At 41.5% G+C, this 20,764-nt stretch overlaps 1 protein-coding gene across 2 annotated transcripts in view; it reads right to left on the reverse strand.

Moving 5' to 3' along the window:
- Positions 1-20,764, reverse strand: part of LOC126163158 (G protein-activated inward rectifier potassium channel 3-like) — an 87,428-nt gene that overhangs the window by 30,761 nt on the left and 35,903 nt on the right. For both annotated transcript variants that reach the window (XM_049920091.1, XM_049920092.1), the window contains exon 3: positions 13,722-14,334. In XM_049920091.1, the coding sequence (XP_049776048.1) occupies positions 13,722-14,334 (613 nt within the window). The remainder of the gene's footprint in view (positions 1-13,721; positions 14,335-20,764) is intronic.

The following is a 20,764-nucleotide window of genomic DNA, read 5'->3' on the forward strand; positions in this document are numbered from 1 at the left end:
TGGTGTGGCATAACTTGAACTTATTATCTGGAAAACAAAGTACTGGCACTGAGAAGTTTGAGTTAAGCCTAGTATCTCTAATTTGGGATAGGGAAGTGGAAGAGATCAGGTGTAAAATTAATTACTAATGAGCAGTATTATTGTAGAATTCATATCTTCTGGGTTTGAGGTTCTAGATCGACTGATGAACATCTCAGTGACATTTCATTGCTAAAACTGAGGGCAGATTGAGAAAGGGGAAGTATGTAGAAATAATTTTGATTATCACAGCCCATTTTTAAATATGCAATCAGATAATGTGGCATAATAAGCTAGTAAGTTCCGTAAATTTTCATCATTTTCCTTCTGTCAGGTACCACAGTTGTACATATTTTTTGAACTGACAACAATTCATTCTCCACACCCAAGTGTAGAATGTATTGTTTTAGCAATGACCATTGTTGGAGGGTCAGGTACTTTGCAGCCAAATATCAGGCAAGATGGTAGTGGGCAAAGGGAATGCCAACTGGGAACATTTGGGAGAAGATTGCCAGTTCCAGCGTTTGCCTTACAACCAAGGGAAAGCTTCCAAAAACATCAGTTAAAACTGGAGGATCGGAATCATTTTTATTTTAATTCTGCGACAATGTGACCCAAAGAAAACATGAAAGTTTCATGTATGTTTATGAGCAGTCTACATACAATGCAGTTGTGGACAATTGGAATAAAAACAATTTGGAAGGAGTAGCAGAAATGAGAACATTACCTAGTGTGAGTCAATTTTATTTTACTGTAATTGACTTGAACCAGGCATCCACAGCCCATGGTATAGTAGCTAGCATTTCTGCCCCTGGATCAAGGAGTCCTGGGTTTGATTCCCAGTTGGGTTGGAGATTTTCTCTGCCTGGGTACTGGGTGTTTGTGTTCTCCACATCATTCCGTCATCATTCAGGAAAATGGCAAGGCTGAAAAGTGAAGCAATTGGGTGTTTGTATGGGTGCTGATAACTACACCATTGAGTGCCCCACAAACCAAAATCATCATCATTGAACCAGGCAGTGCTCTCATTTGTGATACTGCTTCTAAGTTGTTTTATACCAGTTTTACTCACACTACTTGAAAGTTTTATGTTTGACCACTATACGCTGGTGACTGGACAGGTTTGTGAGCTGTCCCCATATGTATCAACTACCAGTACTACAGTTGTACCAAAGTCCCACCAAAAAGCTCCTTTCTGTAACTTTTTATGTGCAGAATTAGAAAACCTTATAATTTTGTATGAAGGTTTAATAAAAATGAAGCACCATTGAAAAATTACTAAAATGAATTGTATTGATTGTCACATCTTTATCCTGGAACTTGAATGAAGCTGTTTCATGAACTTGCTTCGCTGTATCAATATCTCTGCTATATTTGTGTGAAAATCAGCTGCACAGTTTTCAGAATAAGATATGAAGCCCATATTTAAGGCAAATCACAACAAGAAATTAAAGTAAGATGAAATGGTGTGATACATGTGAGGTTTATTTTCCATTTCACTCATTATTCTGCAACTGAAACAATTTCTCAGCACAGATCAAGCGCCTCACATTTGCCATCACTCCAGCCACTCTCTCAACTCATTCTTAATCTTTTAATAGTAAAACTGCTTTGATTGTATGTAGAATCATAGATAGCTTTGACACGTAGCACTCTGGATGCAACATCACAGTTAACACTCTTTCCTTGCAATGATTTTTTACTACAGTCCAATTTTATAAATGCATAAGACCGCATCTCTGAAAGATACACATATTTGTTATCACATTCTCTGAGTATGATCAAAGCAATTTTGCTGCTTCAGTGCTCCATTTACTTCCATTGGTCAGATCCTGTAATACCTTGTGAAAAGCTGCCACAGCTTGAAGCCTGAAAGACCATCTTGTATTGCAGTGTCGCTTGAGGATAGTTTTAAGGCAACCTAGCAAACCCATGTGGAGCAGTTTGGCAGGCATGGGGAAACCAACTGCCCAGTGAGACTTGATTCAAAAACAGCATGGGTTACATGTTTAACACAGTGACTGGCAAACAAACTTAAGACTTTCGTTGTGTTAGGGTTTCATTTAGATGCTGTCAAGAGTTCCATTTGTGTTAATACACACGCAAAGGCCTGCTTCCTGTGATCTTATGACATCAGATGTTCGAGCAATGCTGCTGATGAGCAATTGCAGAGTATACATCTGTTTACATGGGGTTTTCACTTACATGAACAGAGCATAGCTGCCTGTACACACCATGACTCACAGCTCCCGTAATTGTATTAATCAGTCACATTTGGCTTATTCTTGAATTCTTTTTTAATTAAGCAGCAAATTGAGCTGACTGGAACTTTGGAACAGCAAAAGTACTGAAGGATCAAGCAAATTACATATTTCCTCCACCTTTTCTGCTTACTTGCTCCACTGCTGAATCTCATTCTAGCTGCAAACCTTCAGCGTCCTCTCGTCCTTTCAGATGCTATAAAACCACAGCGATGTAATAGCAAGAACTCCACTGTAGAACACGAGCGAGCTGTGTATAGGTGACAGCTGTGGGTGGGAAGCACACCATTGCCGCAAACCGTATTACAGATATAAGTCTGTTCCGTAGTAGTAGTAGTTTCTTTTGATGCCATTTGGACGAAACTATTGTACCTCTTTCAGCTAATTCTTAAATCGTCTCTTTCTTTTTGGCCAGTTTTTGCGCCCTCTCAGTGCCTTGGCGTGGGCTCATCTCGGCATCCCCTTGGTACGGCCCTGACCGGTCCCGCCTGGAAATGTCAACAGTGAAAAATAACCAATAATAACAGTCGATGGCGAAAATATTGTCATTTCAAATCTGTCCGTCTGGCTTGGTATGACGCCAGCTCGCCGTGGAGCGTTTCTGTCTCGGGTACTTCGACCGACGTTCATCTGATGATTTTTTTGACGTTTCGCCAGCACGAGTGGCTGGCATTGTCAAAATTTCGCTCTCCATTGCTGGTGGTGGACTGGAGCCGAGCTCGCGGCTGCAAACCATGTACCTGGCGCGCCAGCGTCCAAGGGCTTCGGCCGGCCGGTGTGGCCTTGCGGTTCTAGGCGCTCCAGTCTGGAATCGCGTGACCGCTACGGTCGCAGGTTCGAATCCTGCCTCGGGCATGGATGTGTGTGATGTCCTTACGTTAGTTAGGTTTAAGTAGTTCTAAGTTCTAGGGGACTGATGACCACAGATGTTAAGTCCCATAATGCTCAGAGCCATTTGAACCAATCCAAGGGCTTCTTCGCGGTCCTTTCGGGTACGGTTCTCGTCTTGATACCTGCAACAGCCATCGCTACAGCACGGGAAGCCAGGATCCGTTTACCTTGAGGCTTTTTTCTTTCTTGTTGAAGTTATTCTCATGTTTGTGTATTTCCATAGCTTCCCTGAGCAAGCAGGTGTGGTAGTTCTTCTCTACAGCCAGAACTTATTTGTGGCGAATTTTACTAAGTGGTCGGTCTCACACAGCGTGTGCTCTGTCATGGCAGATTTCTGCCCCGACTTGCAATGTCGCTTATGTTCTGTGATTCTGGTGTTGATCGTCTAGTCATTCCGACATAGACTTTTCCGCATCTGCATGGTGTGCGGTATATTTCCGACATTGCAAGTGGATCTGTTTTATCCTTTGCCAATCTGAGACACTCTTTGATCTTCTTTGTCGGTTTATAAATAGCCTTTACGCCGTGTTTGCGCAGTATACGGCCGATTCTGTCCGTCACTCTAGGAATGTATGGCAGAAAGGCCGTACCCGACGTTTATTTTTCTGATGTGTCACCTAGCGGAATGTTTGACTCTGTTATACTTCTATTATAACTGGTGGAGTACCCATTGGTCCTCAGAACACTTTCCAGGTGTTGCAATTAGCGTCTGAGGTGCTACGGCTCAAATATTCGTCTTGCTCGCGTTAACGAGCATATTGATCATGCTTCTTTTCTGGCTCGGGTGGTGATTTGATGGTTTGTGCAGGCATCGGTTCGTGTGTGTCGGTTTTCGGTATGGGCTGTGTCCCAGGTTTTCACCATCCATTGTGACCAGCGCATCTAGAAATGGTAGTTTTTTGTCCTGCGCAAAACAATAAGAATAACGTTCTACTGAGACCGATTGTTAGCTCTCCTGGAGCCCGCATCTCGTGGTCGTGCGGTAGCGTTCTCGCTTCCCACGCCCGGGTTCGATTCCCGGCGGGGTCAGGGATTTTCTCTGCCTCGTGATGGCTGGGTGTTGTGTGATGTCCTTAGGTTAGTTAGGTTTAAGTAGTTCTAAGTTCTAGGGGACTGATGGCCATAGATGTTAAGTCCCATAGTGCTCAGAGCCGTTTGAACCAGCTCTCCTGGCTCTCCGACATTTAAACAAACAAAAACACTCGGCTGTCTGCTACACCCGCACGTGGGGAAGTCTGACACATATATGTAAAGGACTCAGGACATTTCATCGAGAAGCTGAAGAAACTAAAACTTGCACCGAACGACATCCTGATCAGCTTTAATGTTGCTTCTTTGTTTACGAAAATGTCACTCAGTGACTCTCTGGAAAACATCGGTTCCATTTTCCCGCAAGACATCACACAGCTATTTCAGGCATGTCTCACCCCGAGCTATTTCACGTGAAATGGCAACTTCTACAACAGCTGGAAGGCGTCTCTATGGGTAGTCCTCTTGGTCCAGTGGTGGCAAACTTCTTCATGGAACAATTCGGAGCACAGGCATTGGGCTTGGCACCATGTAAAACTAAGGTGTGTACAGATACGTCGATGATACCTTCGTTGTGTGGAGCCCTGGTGAGGAACAGCTCGGTGACTTTCTAAAACACTTGATCAGCCTCCACGCCAACATAAAATTGACCATGGAAGTATAAAAGGACAAAAACCAACATTTCTAGATGTGCTGGTCACAAGGGATGGTGAAAACCAGGGACACAGCGTGTATCGAAAACCGACACAAACTGCCCGATACCTGCACAGATTATGAAATCACCACCTGAGCCAGAAAAGAGGCATGATTAATATGCCCGTAACGCGAGCAAGACGAAATTGTGAACCACAGCACCTCAGACGCGAAATGAAACACGTGGCAGCTTGTCAACAAGTAGCCACAGAAGTCTTAACAGTTTTGTATATGTAGATGTTTATATGTGTGTATACATTACTTACCCGAAAATAATCGTTTAGTGTGTGTATTATTGCATTACACGTTTCCGCTACTACGTATAAGGTGAAACTGCAATTGTAAATTTAAAGTCTTCGAAAGAATTGGCAGTGGCAGGATATTGTACCATAACAGGTAAACGCTGACCTCGTGGGATTATGTATCCCATTGTGGTATTTTGTTTTTTGATAATGGGGATTTGAGCGTCCGCAGACATTTAACCTGAGGGGAGTGCAAGACTCTTAAAATTTCTATTTGTTATATAGATGAGTTGAGTTGGTCAGTTTTGGGGCGTATCCTGCCTCAAGAACTAAATGTTCTAGATGACACACAAAACATTATATCCCAGAGAATGGTGGTTAATCATTCAATATTTATTACACGTACATTACTTCGATATTGTACTTAAAACAACAAACGACTATACAGCAATGGCTAAATCCACAGTAGTGCAACATTTGGCTAAACGAGAGATTAAGCGGAATCTTGGGAAATCACTTCTAGAAGCGTATAAACATTTTGTAATGAATAAAAAAAAGCCGTACTCCAGATTCAATTGGGAAAGGGAGGGTGGGAGGGGGGGGGGGGAGTGCCTCTGTGTAGGGACGCGTATGTACGTAGACAACCATTTCCAGTAATGTATCAACCGTTGGACCATCAACACCGAAAAAGTTATGGCTTTTTTTGGTCATTCTCAATTCACTCAACAAGTTTTCATGAGTGATCTTTGACGCCCCTTGATCAAATTTTTCGTCCACCTTATTTCCTGCTTACAACCAAGTAGAGAATTTATTATAGTAGCAGCGCCTTGAGCGTCGACGATCCGAACCACATTATTACTGCACAATTTACTGAGCTGTATAGGGAGTACGTCAATAATACTGCCTAACATTATTGCGCAGTATTATTGAGTCTATTAGACTGTGGTCATACATAGCACAACTTTTCTAATGTCGTAGTGGAGACAGAAAATTCCAGCCTCTTCACTTGTTTTCTTTCGGTGCATTTTCTGATATACTTGGTAATAAAATGTAGAGTAAGTCATTTGTAATATATTTCTACGTACACCAAACTATTTTGATCTCGTAAAATTGTATACTGAATGTAGAATGGATGTTTGCTTCGTTCGTTAACAGCTTTCGAACTATACAGGGTGTTACAAAAAGGTACGGCCAAACTTTCAGGAAACATTCCTCACACACAAATAAAGAAAAGATGTTATGTGGACATGTGTCCGCAAACGCTTAATTTCCATGTTAGAGCTCATTTTAGATTCGTCAGTATGGCTTCATTCCAACGTGATCAAATTGTAAATTTTCACAATCAACACGTGTGGGCTGACGAGAATCCGGACGCAATTGTGCAATCACGTCATCAACACAGATTTTCTGTGGACGTTTGGGCAGGCATTGTTGGTGATGTCTTGATTGGGCCCCATGTTCTTCCACCTACGCTCAATGGAGCACGTTATCATGATTTCATACGGGGTACTCTACCTGTGCTGCTAGAACATGTGCCTTTACAAGGACGACACAACATGTGGTTCATGCATGATGGAGGTCCTGCACATTTCAGTCGAAGTGTTCGTACGCTTCTCAACAACAGATTCGGTGACCGATGGATTGGTAGAGGCGGATCAATTCCATGGCCTCCACGCTCTCCTGACCTCAACCCTCTTGACTTTCATTTATGGGGGCATTTGAAAGCTCTTGTCTACGCAAAACCGGTACCAAATGTAGGGAGACTTCGTGCTCGTATTGTGGACGGCTGTGATACCATACGCCATTCTCCAGGGCTGCATCAGCGCATCAGGGATTCCATGCGACGAACGGTGGATGCATGTATCCTCGTTAACGGAGGACATTTTGAACATTTCATGTAACAAAGTGTTTGAAGTCACGCTGGTACATTCTGTTGCTGTAATGTTTCCATTCCATGATTAATGTGATTTGAAGAGAAGTAATAAAATGAGCTCTAACATGGAAAGTAAGCGTTTCTGGACACATGTCCACGTAACATATTTTCTTTCTTTGCGTGTGAGGAATGTTTCCTGAAAGTTTGGCCGTACCTTTTTGTAACACCCTGTATAACTATATCGTGTGTCATGGGGAACTTTTTACCTATTATGAAAAGATCAACGTCGATTAGCACATCTTGTGATTTATATCAGATCTGATTTATATATTAACCTATACTGTAGAAGGAATGCTACCTGTTTCGCAGCGAATTTGCAAATTTTGCCTTTAAAAACAGCGCAGAAATCTTATCCTCCTTTGTCTCTTGATGGAGGTTTACATATCTAAATTTATTTTTAGTGCTGCAGCTTTGTGATAACTGATTCTTATACCGGTATGAACATCTGCAAACAGAACGAGATTGTTGTTGAAAGATGTAATACACCATCACATCAATGTAAACTTCGTGCATGCTAGAGAAGTAACTGTTTTCCGCTGACACCTTTACTATAGCTTACAAAAATTTATTATGCATGCAGTCGACCTGAGACTTTTTCCACTTTGACTGAAATTTCTGTCACCCATTACGGTATATATGCATGCCTGTTCGGAATCGTGTCTAGATTTCCACTGAACATTTCAGCAGTCGCACGTCCCGAATTTGGAAGGGTGAAGAAGCTTCCAAGAGCTGTTTCTCACAGTTGTAGGCTAAGCGAGGTCAAATTTGCTATAGGAATACATATATTATTAAGAACGATAGTACATACTCCTTTCCAACATCATGTAACCGATGCACTCGGTATGTTATTAAATTTCATCTCGTCATTGAACTGAACAGGAAATGGGAATAAACATATGGCAAATTGCATTCACTTAAGTTGAAATAGTAGTTCTAAATGTATTAAGAGTGACAGAAATGCTGCAGTTTCCATGTCACTCAGCTGATAAAAAACACAGCTAAATGGGTTTCTTTTTTGATGTGTAGTGAGTTCGGCAGTAGAAATAAAACCATTACATTAGCAGAAAGACCAAATAACGCTTTTACTCAGAAAGAAGAAAGTGTTGCACAACATTTTCCATCTGGCCTGTATTTTGTTATTTTAGGGTTTGGCCATAGTTTACTGTTAAAACACAATAAAGACACCTGCAATTCATCCAGCGGGGCACCTATAGAACTTAACTAGTCAAATTGTCTTTCATCAGTTGGATTTATTTCATCAGAGAATTTTCTAGAGATGTTATCGAAATAAATAAAAGTATTCCATAGCGGGACTGTTTCTACCTTACATATTCTAGCTGAACCTACAAAAAAATCTCTGCAACACTACAAAGGTTTTTGAAGTTTGACAGTGACCCTTCACCTTCGTCTCTGTGAGGCCAAATATCCTGCTTCCTTTAAGATGACATTAACTGCAAACATGCACTAGCGATTGCCAATTTCGTGAACTGGGATGAAAATTAATGAAGTTGTGAGGAGTCAAAGGAAGATGTTTTATTTTAGTTAACGGCAGTCATCTTGACCAATTGATGCAGTAGCTGAATTTACTATGATACGGATCGAATATTCATTGTTAATTACTGTAATGTTACTTATATATTGTATGTGTTTGTTCAAATATGTTGTAGAGTACCAATGCAGAAGCGATGAAGTGTATTCGTGCTTCGAGCGGCAAAGACCATACCTACGTCGGTAGCGGAGAGCAGTAGCAGCTCGAGCAGCAAGATCTTGCAATAGTAGCAGCCGGCCACGATGTGAAGAGTCGACGATCATTCGAAATAATGGCTTAATTGTTGAAAGTAATGGTATAACTGTACATTTGTTTGTGTAAGTCTTTCCAAAATGGTTTAAATGGGTCTTATGGTTAGTTAATCGTGGAGAAGTCGTACTGGGCATCTAGTTCACATTCGGACTTCTCAGTGTAGGTGACCTGCTGACCTTTACAATAAGAGAAACAACTTTTTGGGGAGGGCAACCACCGCTCAGAGACATTCTGAATAACAGCAACAACATTCAGCTCCGAGTAATCATTCAAATTATCATACAATTTACAACAACTAAAAAGTCAAGAATGATGAAGTGTTTGCAAAAGCCGCATAGTTGTATGCAGGTGCTTTACTCGCAACTACCGATTTCACGTCAAAGTAGACGCATCTTCACGTTTATCGGTCAAAAAATACAAAGCACTGTGTGAAATTTACAATTTAGCAGATGTATAATACTCAAATACTACTCCTTTAGTAGTTTTATAATACTGAGGTACTGATGTAAAGTAGATTATATTTTATTTTTCATTCGTACCTACAATAAACTACGGATTTTTAAAGTTATGTAATGCGGTTCCCAGTCTTCGGTTGTATTCCTGCTGGACTTCCGCCTTGCAGCTGCTCATGTGTTTACTTTGGTTGACTCTTAGTCGACGTGACCTTCCGCCTTCGAGTGTATTGCTGACCTCCAAGGCCTGCTTACACCACATCGGCTTGTTATCTATACGGCAGAAGTACGCACATTACACGGGATTCTAAGTTTTACGTCATTGCTTTTATACAGTTTGTGTCTATCGGATCTCAAAGTATATTCCACGTGGTATTATCCGGTAGGCCTAAGCTATAAAAATAGCTACGTTTTGGGTCCTTACTGGATTATTATTTTTGGGATAATATTTCCCGTGTACTTATACTACCATTCCTAGACGTTAGTTATTTTTAGGCATTTTATCTCTGTCCACAGTAATGTTCCATTCATTATTAGTTTTTCTTCTGCTTTTTTCTAGGCCTGGCTCATTCAGCAGTCATGCTTTGCACATTTTACAAGCATCCTTTGGGAGCACTTAATTTGATCCCGACAACCCACCATTATGGTTTGACTTTTAACGTGGATTATTTCCCAAGAGCTGGGACTCCGTAATTGTTCATATACATATGGAAATATGTATAACGATTGTGAGTCCTCGTCATTGTTTCTTGTGGAATGTCATCACTATGGCTCTGTATTTCTACCATTGAAAAATTTCACACAGTGATTTGTATTTTTGACAGATACACCTGAAGATGCGTCTATACTGACGTGAAACCGGTAGTTTCGAAATAAAGCACCTTTATACGGCTATGCGGCTTTCGGAAATACCTCATCATTCTTGACCTTTTAATTGTTATAATTTTTATGATAATTTGAACGGTTACTGAATGTTGTTATGGTTATTCATGCAGTTACAATGATCTATAGAACGGATAGTCGCAGCGGAATAGTGAAACTTTCAATGGTAGTATAGTTTGAATACTTACAAAGTCTGAGTAACTATTCGCTCGAGGAAGCTGACTGATTAGTTTAACTTTGCGAGTTTCCACCAGTGAGAACTGTCTAGTGGTTCCCATTGTGAAACATTGAATGGCTAGTTATGGAGGTGTGGCAACGTTATGGTAAAGAGCGGGCTTAAGTAATTTGTTGGGTGAGTATTGCACTGACACCAAACACTCAATTGGGGATACATGATTGGACTGAAGGTCAAATGTTGATCTGGATTGCTCCATATTTACTAACTAGTGTTCCTGTTTAGCAAGTTCAGAGGTAATTGAGTATTGCTGTAATTCTGTACATGTGGTTGGCGCATTCTGGGAGAACTGAATGCTAGCTGTATTACGTGGAGGTATTGTGCACACTAAGAGGACAGTGTGGTGCACCATTGTTGTAGAAAATGTATCGGACCGGTGATTGGATTGAGCGATAGTGATTCAATTTGCAACTTGGTTAAACAGGCACCAGGGAATATCGGAACGAAACTATCTATTGGTCGTACAGTGTTGATCGCCCGTAAACTTCAAAGATGTTTCCCTTCAGGTTAAGTAGTAACACATTGGAACCACTTACGCACGTATATCACAGTATTATCATTATTTTCATTTTATATAAGTGGCAAGTGACCATCAAATTAGGAAGCGATAATGGGACGCGATTCGCCAACACCCGAAGAAGCTTAAATTTTGCTTGGATTGTATAGTTTCTTCGCTCAAGTGGAGTGGCACTTAGGTTTTTTGTTTTCTATTTTAAATCACTCTATTTATGATATACTGGAAAAGTTTTAAAAAAAGCTTTGGTACGTAAACCAAAAATAAAGAAGTCCTGAACATTATTTACAAATAAACGAGTTCTCCCCAAAAGTTATTTGAGTTCCAATAAAAAAACTGTAAAGAAACTTCCAGAAATTCGTAAGATAGATTTAAAAACAAAGATATTATTGATTTGCTACTATTTACTGGAACGAAAGATACAAAATTCAGAAATGCAGTGTTTTAGTATTACGTCTGACTTGGTAATATTATTTGGGTAGAATGTCATACAAAATGAAAATAACTAAAGAAGGAAACATTATCCTTATAAATGATTACTACCGAAAGAAATATTTCATGGCAAAATATTTGAGAAAATAAAATAAATAAGAAATTAAATATTTATTTTAAGCCGAAATAAAACAGAGGTAAACATTGTCGATAAAAATTGCATCGCTGACTTAACATTCAATTATTTCTCTGGTTTAAAAAGGTCGGCATTGCTTCACAATCTAAGGGGAAGTTGTTACATTATGTGTTGTGACGTGCCGCAAGTAAAAGAAATTTCTTAAGTGATAAGTCTGATCATGATTAATTAATTTTCAGTGATAGATGGTTATTGAATTTTATATTTAATTAGAGTTATCTACTTATGTAACGTAGGATTCACGAAGGGCAAAGGTTTTTTTGAACTGCGCGTTAAGATGCACCTTCTTATGACAGTTTTAGTCAAAAGAAAAAAAAATCAATGATAATAAACTTCAATCTATTCTTAGTCTAAATAAATCACATAAAGCTACATCTTGACGAAACGGCACAGAGATCATTCGTGAACAGTTTTGTTGAGTACAAGTGATAGATAATACGTAGCTAAAATATTTTGTTTTATAGTATTAAACGTACCTATGTGTATATATTACTTACAACAGCGTGTTGTTTTGTAGAACACGGAAGAAAAGGTTTGACAGTATTACATCATTCAGTAAAGCATTTAACTGTAGCGATGGTTCGTTATTTAAAAGTCCAACTACGTACTTGCAACTTACCAAAGATACCTAATACTAATGATCAATAGGCTGTTCAGACGCGATAATACGAGCAGCTCCTTGTACGAAATTTAAATTAAATAAAGATGAAAGTTGGGCTGGAGCAAAGTAACATCAAATTTGTTCAGATATGTATGAACGCCGTAAGCGTTGTTTCCTAATTCAGGTTGTGAAGCATCGTTCGTTACAGGATATGCTTCTTGTAAAACTGTACAGGGAGTGTTGACTGCTGCCAGGATTGTGTAATCAGCCACATTACGAGAAGTGGTGATCCCGAGCTACCACGGCATAAAGTAGCGATTGTCTGAAACTTAATTACGCAGGTATTCTTCCGACACGGTGCAAGATCTTGCGCTGTGTGAGACGATGTTGCTATTTCCTCATTGCTCCTTTTGTGGCCCTATCACGTCTAGGAAATGGAAATAACAAAATTGTTGTACCAAGTGGCATGTGCCGACGGAAACATTTATTGCTCAGAAGACCTCAGACATTAGCGTGAAATCTGCAGAACGCGCAATTTTGAGGCAGTTCAATTGCTTATATTTCCGAAAAAGTTCGGTAATCTGTGTCTTGATGGTTAAACTGGATTAACTGTTTCAACAACAGTGGTAGTAGAGCACAAGAGTATTGTGGAAGTCGTGATGTATGATGTTGGTAAATATTGTATTTACAGATTTTGGCGTGTCGTGATTCTAATCTTTTGTTTCAAATTTGCAGACACAGTGAACAGATATCCGATAGTGAATCTAAGATAGTTCGCTCAAGATTAATTCTAGGATCTTCGAGTTTCTTTGTCAGCAGTGTTTTTCACTAACCACTCGTCGAGTCGCTGCGCGTACCCTCTTCGTGCTTGTGTTCGTAACCCTATCTCGCAGAACCGAAACCAAATCCAAAGTTGAAACAACACACAGAAAACACGCTAGCGACAGGGAGGAAGATTGTGGCAAGGACCTGGTGAGGGATAATGTCACACAGCAGTTACATACATCACATCGTAACAATTGCACACCAAATAAAATCTTATTGCGACCTAACTCAACAAATTTATTTACAAAACCTGTACCTTAGGCATCGATCTCCATTGTGTTTTGTAAGTTCCCTACCAACGTAAGAAGAGTGTGTTCATTTTATTGTCTCAAATAACAAAATCACACATGTAAGAGCAGAATATTCTAATCGCACACAGACACACAACATAGTAAGGTACACATGCATGTGATATTTAGTTGGCTTTCTATATAAAGTTCCCGCATGAGCAGCCACTACCGCCACACAACAAGCGAAGAGAAAATTGACATGACGGGAACATGAGAAAAAAAGAGTTCTTTTTTGTGTCGCGAGGACATTAATAACATTGCTTAATGAGACCAGTGATGATTTTAAGAGGGTACAATTTATCGATGTGTTCTAAATTCCACTAAAGACCCATTAACAATGAAAGCTGCAAAAAGCAGCCTTTCAACGTGTTGCATCCGCTATTGCTGGCACCGCTTCCAGAGCGCCGTCCCCGACGACATACGTACCGGGAGATCGAGCGAATTCCTGCAGGCGATAGAAATCGGCGAGATCTTTGGCACTGCACAGCGGCGTGTCTACAGTGTGGGTGTTGTTGAAGAGGCTGTAGTTGACCTCGTACGCCTGGCGCTCCTTGTTGTACGCGACCATGGGCTCGAACCGGTGGCCCCACAGGATCTCCGTGGGCAGGTAGGAAGAGCGCGCCTGCGTCGTCTGTCCCGTGGACTCGATGGTGCCCTCGAGGATGACGACTATCTCGAAGCGGCTCTCCGATTTGGTGTCGAGCAGGTCTGCGGCCGAGAGGCTGTAGAGCGGGCTGGTCTCGGTGATGCGGTGGATGACGGTCATGGGCCAGATGAAGAAGAGGTTGTTGTCGCCGTCGTCGGTGCCCACGTCGAGCTCCCACTGCGACTGCGCCAGCTCCTCGCCCTCCTTGGTGCGCCGCGTGCGAATCAGCTGCGCTCGCACCGTCGCGCCGATGATGTGCGACTTGCGCATGTCGCCCACGCGGAACATGAGCGCCAGCAGCCCGTCCCGCAGGCAGATGACGGCGTTCCGGCTGAACAGCAGCGTCTGCGTCCGCTGCTTCGGCCGCGACATCTTGGCGAACACGATACCCACCTGCGAACAGAACGCCGCACGCAATGACGATGATACACCGTACACTGACGAAAAAATCGAGGCACCATTAAATAATTAATATAGAAAAAAAAAATGGCTCTGAGCACTATAGGACTTAACATCTCAGGTCATCAGTCCCCTAGAACTTAGAAATACTTAAACCTAACTAACGTAAGGACATCACACACATCCATGCCCGAGGCAGGATTCGAACTTGCGACCGTAGCGGTCGCGCGGTTCCAGACTGAAGCGCCTAGAACTGCTCGGCCACCAACGGCCGGCCAATTAATATAGAGTAATGAAATTTACGGAATACATTTGTCTATCTAACATACACTACTCGCCATTAAAATTGCTACACCACGAAGATGACGTGCTACAGACGCGAAATTTAACCGACAGGAAGAAGATGCTGTGATATGCTTTTCAGAGCATTCACACAAGGTTGGCGCCGGTGGCGACACCTACAACGTGCTGACATGAGGAAAGTTTCCAACCGATTTCTCAAACACAAACAGCACTTGACCGGCGTTGCCTGGTGGAACGTTGTTGTGATGCCTCGTGTAAGGAGGTTCAAATGGCTCTGAGCACTATGGGACTCAACTGCTGTGGTCATAAGTCCCCTAGAACTTAGAACTACTTAAACCTAACTAACCTAAGGACAGCACACAACACCCAGCCATCACGAGGCAGAGAAAATCCCTGACCCCGCCTGGAATCGAACCCGGGAACCCGGGCGTGGGAAGCGAGAACGCTACAGCACGACCACGAGATGCGGGCCGTGTAAGGAGGAGAAATGCGTACCATCACGTTTTCGACTTTGATAAAGGTCGCATTGTAGCCTGTTGCGATTGCGGTTTATCGTATCGCGACATTGCTGCTCGCGTTGGTCGAGATCCAATGACTGTTAGCAGAATATGGAATCGGCGGGTTCGCTGGATCCCATCGGCCTCGTATCACTAGCAGTCGAGATGACAGGCATCTTATCCGCATGGATGTAACGGATCGTGCGGCCACGTCTCGAGCCCTGAGTCAACAGATGGGGGCGTTTGCAAGACAACAACCATCTGCACGAACAGTTCGACGACGTTTGCAGCAGCACGGACTATCAGCTCGGAGACCATGGCTGCGGTTACCCTTGACGCTGCTTTACAGACAGGAGCGCCTGTGATGGTCTACTCAATGACGAACCTGGGTGCACGAATGGCAAAACGTAATTTTTTCGGATGAATCCCGGTTCTGTTTACAGCATCATGACGGTCGCATCCGTGTTTGGCGACATCGCGGTGAACGCACTTTGGAAGGGCGTATTCGTTATCGCCATAATGGCGTACCACCCGGCGTGATGGTATGGGATGCCATCGGTTACAGGTCTCGGTCACCTCTTGTTCGCATTGACGGCACGTTGAACAGTGGACGTTACATTTCAGATGTGTTACGACCCGTGGCTCTACCTTTCATTCGATCCCTGCTACTACCGCCACTCTTATGCGACTGACGTGAAATTTGAATAGACATCATTTTTCAGATGTAGGAACATACCCAAGACTCCAGTTTAAGTCGCACAACTCCTTCTTGGTGTTGCCTTTTTTTATCGTCATTGTACGAAAGTGTTTTGATAAGTCTGGTAAATTGCCATGAAAGAATGGAATTTTTTTTATGTGCTTTCCTGATTGGTAAGCTTGACTGCTGCAAGGATCGTATAAAGAATTTCAACAATGTAGAGAGTACACTTCATTGTAGACGTCCGTCTGAACTGGTCAGTGTGTCGACTGTGATTGAAAATGGAGAAAACCGAGTTTCGTGCTGTCATTAAACATTTTAATTTGAAGGGTTGGACTGCTGCTCAAGTCAGAATATAACTGGATAGAGTTCTCTCGCACTCTGCGCAATCATTGAAGACATTTTACTTTTCTATTAATCGATTTAAAAGTGGTCTGACGAGCACCGAAGGTGAAGCGCGCTTCGGTAATGCAAGAGCGCCGAATAAAAAATTCGTGAGATTGCTGAGACTAGACATCTCAACTGCGTGAGTGCATGATATCCTAAACAGGTAATTTGCTATACAGAAGCTTCCAAGGAACGCACAAAGAATTTCAACAATATACAGTTCATTGTTCACAGCGGCCTGAACCGGTCAATGTGTCGACTGTGATTGAAAATGGAGAAAACCGAGTTTCGTCCTGTTATTAGACGTTTTCAATTCGAAGGGCTGGACTGTGGCACAAATCAAAAACCGAACTGGATGAAGTTCTGTTGTTGAAAGTCTCCGAGTCGTGACAGCATGCAAATATGTCCATGCAGATCGCTTGTAAGACTTCCAATTTCCCAAAACAGCTTTGACAGCTTTCAAATGCGAAGCGCAAACGGCTGTAGGCGGAAACAATAGCGATCTATAGAGCTGTGGTGAGATGTTGCCACAGAGCTATTTACAGAACACGCTGTAGCAGCTCCGGTGCCGCGAATCAACTGCGTCCAGCGTACAGAAACTATCAAGCACGCTGTTCTTAATCTTATACATTTCTACATTATGCGTATTTCTTTGTGCGGCTGTTTTATAATTTCAAAGGTGTGGTTCTCACGAATACGTGTAAATGAAATTTTTTACAAACACAGTTCATTTTTTGTGTTCGTTTCTATAGAAAATTGGCAAAATGAATACCCGGGCAATGCTGTACTTAAATATCAGAGGCGCTATCACTGATACTTGCTTTCAACAGTATTTCAAATATGATACGACTATCGTACGTTTGATTTACGTTGAGAATTCTAACAGAGGTAAAATGTCGAATTTGAAAATCCAGATTTCGTATCGCTCGAATGCTACTATATGTTCAACCAGCAGCGCATACACAAAAACCTCAAGGAGGGGGTGCTAAGGATATCTTGAGCTACCTTTACTTTTATGTAATAAAAAATAATCAAGTCACATGCAAAGTTTAAGAAAGTTTTATTTAAACTGATTATACACATATACAAGACAGTGCCATCTTATGATATAAAAAAGTTACAATTGTGGTTCTCTTCCTTAAACGATGAATACTATGTGCCTATTCTTCCTGTCAAATTGGTTAATTATATCGTCAATAGGACAATCAATGTCATGGTGAGTGTTCAACAGAGCTAAGCCATTAAGTCGATCCTCCTTCATTGTCGAACTCAGCCATGTCTTTGTACGGCGCTATGTTGAAGAACTTCTTTCTACTGTAGCAATAGGTGCAGGTAGACAAGCAAATATTTTGTACAGCTTGTGAAAAGTAGGATAGTCAGATCTAGGGCAAACAGAACGCTTGCATAACAGAATGACGACCATTAAGGGCGTCTATACTCGTTTAGTTGTATTGAAGAATCTCTCCCATTAGTCTCTTTCTGATCACAAAGAGTGATTCTTCTTCAAAGAACGGTAGTTCAGTTAAGCGCAGTTTCAATTTATGTGCCAGATCATTACCGTCTTGTTTCAGTAGTTATGAGGGCAAAAGTATGTTGAATTTTAAATGATAAATATTCTGTTCAGCATAACGTTCTCTCATGTCAGTCATAACATGGTCCAGTGCTGGAATAAAAACAGTTCTTTTCCAATATGTGATAGCACCATCATTATGATCGCAGTTTTCCCTGTGTCTTTGTCTGCCTGTAAGGCGAGGACCACTCACCTCTACGTCTAACTCTTCCATAACTGCCCCCTCCTCTTCAACAAAACGAGCAAAGTGGCTATCAGCATTAGCTCTTATGTTGTCATGCACCTTGAGCGTCGCATATAATTTTGCTTCTGCCATCGCGACGTCCAAGCTAGAGTCTTGTACAATTTTGCTGACTGGATATATTATGCTCATAATGTCACTAAGTGTAAACACACTGATAATAAACTCGCATTTAGAGAGAGCTCGATCGTTAGTCATTATACTTTCACGATCATTTTCGTTTCCTAGTAGACTCCCATCATCTCTATGCCCCCGCAGAGAAATATTTTGCTTTCCATGAAATATGATTGTTTTTATTATAGGTACAAGACAGTCTGTTTTCCCTACTACTTTCCATTCTCTGTCTTGAAAATTGATTTATGACCTCAAGTTCGCGGTTGCTTCGTGTCGCCAAAAATAATTTTGCATCTGCTGACGCTTCAACGTGGTACTTGAGCTGAGAGTGGGTCTCAAGGTCACCATCTTTACCAGTAAGTTTTGGAAACTTTGTTAGTATTTCAGTTACAAGTTAGTTGGTGATAATGAATTTCTTTCCTTCAACCATTTTAATATCCACAAATCTTGAACAGTTAATGCAAAGAAGTCCTTTTTTAACGTGTGAGAACACTAGCGATGGATACTGTTCAAAGTGATTATCATGCACTTGTCTGCATTCAACACGTCCCCTCTTGTTGTGCTCGGAAGTAGGAAAGGTATAACCTTTTTCAGGTTTCCTTGAGCTGTGAGAAGCTTGTGTTTAAATCATCACTAATATTTATTGACCCTAATATATCCCAATAATTGCCAATAACCGTGGGATTAAAGTTTCGACGAGTTTTGGGCTCTGCCTGTACATCTGGTTGTGTTTTTGCGGCTGAATGGTGACCGGAATCTTGAGGTGTTTCCACTTTTCTTTTTCTTATTACATAACGATCCATTTTATTATACCGTTACGACGTAGGTAAATTAGATGCCAATTATTCTCGAATAAACACTTTATTCGCAGTGAAAAATGCAACACTAGTACACTTAGCACTAAAACACACATGATCAAACTCCGCGTATTTTTAATATCACTAAGCACAACACTGATTAGAGTCCGTGGTAATAGCCAATAATCGCAGTTCTTCACTTTTGACGAGTTACAAGTTATCGCAACGATTTTAGCTTTCAAACTAACAGCGACTCTGCTTCCCTTATATATGTGGCTCGGTTGTTTCGAGAACATTCGCTGCCAGAATATTCACTGGCAGACTTTTATGGAGTGTGAAGAAATACCTACTGTGAAAACGACAAGCCAATACCTTACAACGTATAATATAAGGGAGAGTTTCCAATAATGACGTCATTCGGCAATTTATTGTCGATTCTGTTCCTTTGTAGTGCATTCATAGAGGGCCTATATTGTAACAATGCGTTTTTAGGAATCTCCCCGAAAGTCACTATTACCGGAGATATACCTATCGATAGTTTCCCATACGTGACTCGTATTACGAGTTAGGTATGGTAAACTATTATTACTTTATTAGTAAAAATATTGTTACGAGTCTCGGAACAGTATTTTTACTGAGAAATCGCTGTGAATTACTATTATGAATACTTCACAATCAGCTTGTCATTCTCACTCTCGACTAATCTTCACACTTGCATTTGCTTCAACTAGGACTTTTTACTCGTTCATTCTACAGTCTTAATATTTCTGAATGCAAACTAGCTTCCTATTCGGCGATTAATCCGTGTTTATAACGCTACGTATCGAAGGTTCTCTGTACAAGAAAACAGTAGAATATCCGCGACTTTTCTCGAAAAAATGCGAGACAGAATAACGTATCGAGATCACTAGAACGCCAGCTACTTTTCTCGTAGGTATGTGTTAGCTATATATGTGCCAAACAGAAACGTATAAAATACGATTAAGCGGACCGCGTACTACATAGGAAAATACAACTACTCGATAACTCGATTCAGTCAATTCGACTGACGAAAGAAACGAACGAATAACATGCGGGCTGACTGGCGAGGGCGGCGCGGGTGTCACTGCGGTCGGCTCCGCAAGGGGAAGGGGGGGGGGGGTTCCCGCGTGCCCCTGTATGTATCCGCCACTGCGTCCAACGGCCTTGTACTGCGTCACATTTACTAGTCTCGTGGTAAAAGCCGCTGTGGGATTTCCTAGTTCTATACCTTTCTGTGTGGAATTTACAAACACGCTATTTTACATCCATTTTAGCGTTTCAGTGTATTTTGTAATCAATATTTCCAGGAAGGAAGGAAGAATTACAATTATCGTCCCATCGGCAGAGGTCATTTAGAGAAGGAGCACAAGCTCGCGTACAGAAGGGTGGGAAAGAAAATCGGACGTGTCCGTTACAAAGGAACAATCGCGGCATTTGCCTGGAGCGATTTAGGGAAAACACGGAAAACCTAAATCTCGATGGATTTCAACCGTCGTCCTCCTGAATGCGAGTCCAGTGTGCTAACCACTGCGCCACTTGCCTCGGTCAATATTTCCAATTAATTACGCTAGTGTGTATTAATACAATCTGCAAGAAATCAAGAAAGCTGCAGGCTTTCCTTAACACTAAGAAACCGATTCATACCTCCATTTACACTAAAGCTTATTTTCGTACGAGTCAACGCTACAGAAAGCTTGTGCACTGGATGAGTCACAGCTAACAAAACTCGCGCTAGTGCTCACATAGTTACACAGCTGTTCAGAGAAAAGTAAACAAGGGATTACCGTCGTAAGGAAT

The sequence above is a fragment of the Schistocerca cancellata genome, chromosome 2 (assembly GCF_023864275.1).
Source record: "Schistocerca cancellata isolate TAMUIC-IGC-003103 chromosome 2, iqSchCanc2.1, whole genome shotgun sequence".
Taxonomy (NCBI): domain Eukaryota; kingdom Metazoa; phylum Arthropoda; class Insecta; order Orthoptera; family Acrididae; genus Schistocerca; species Schistocerca cancellata.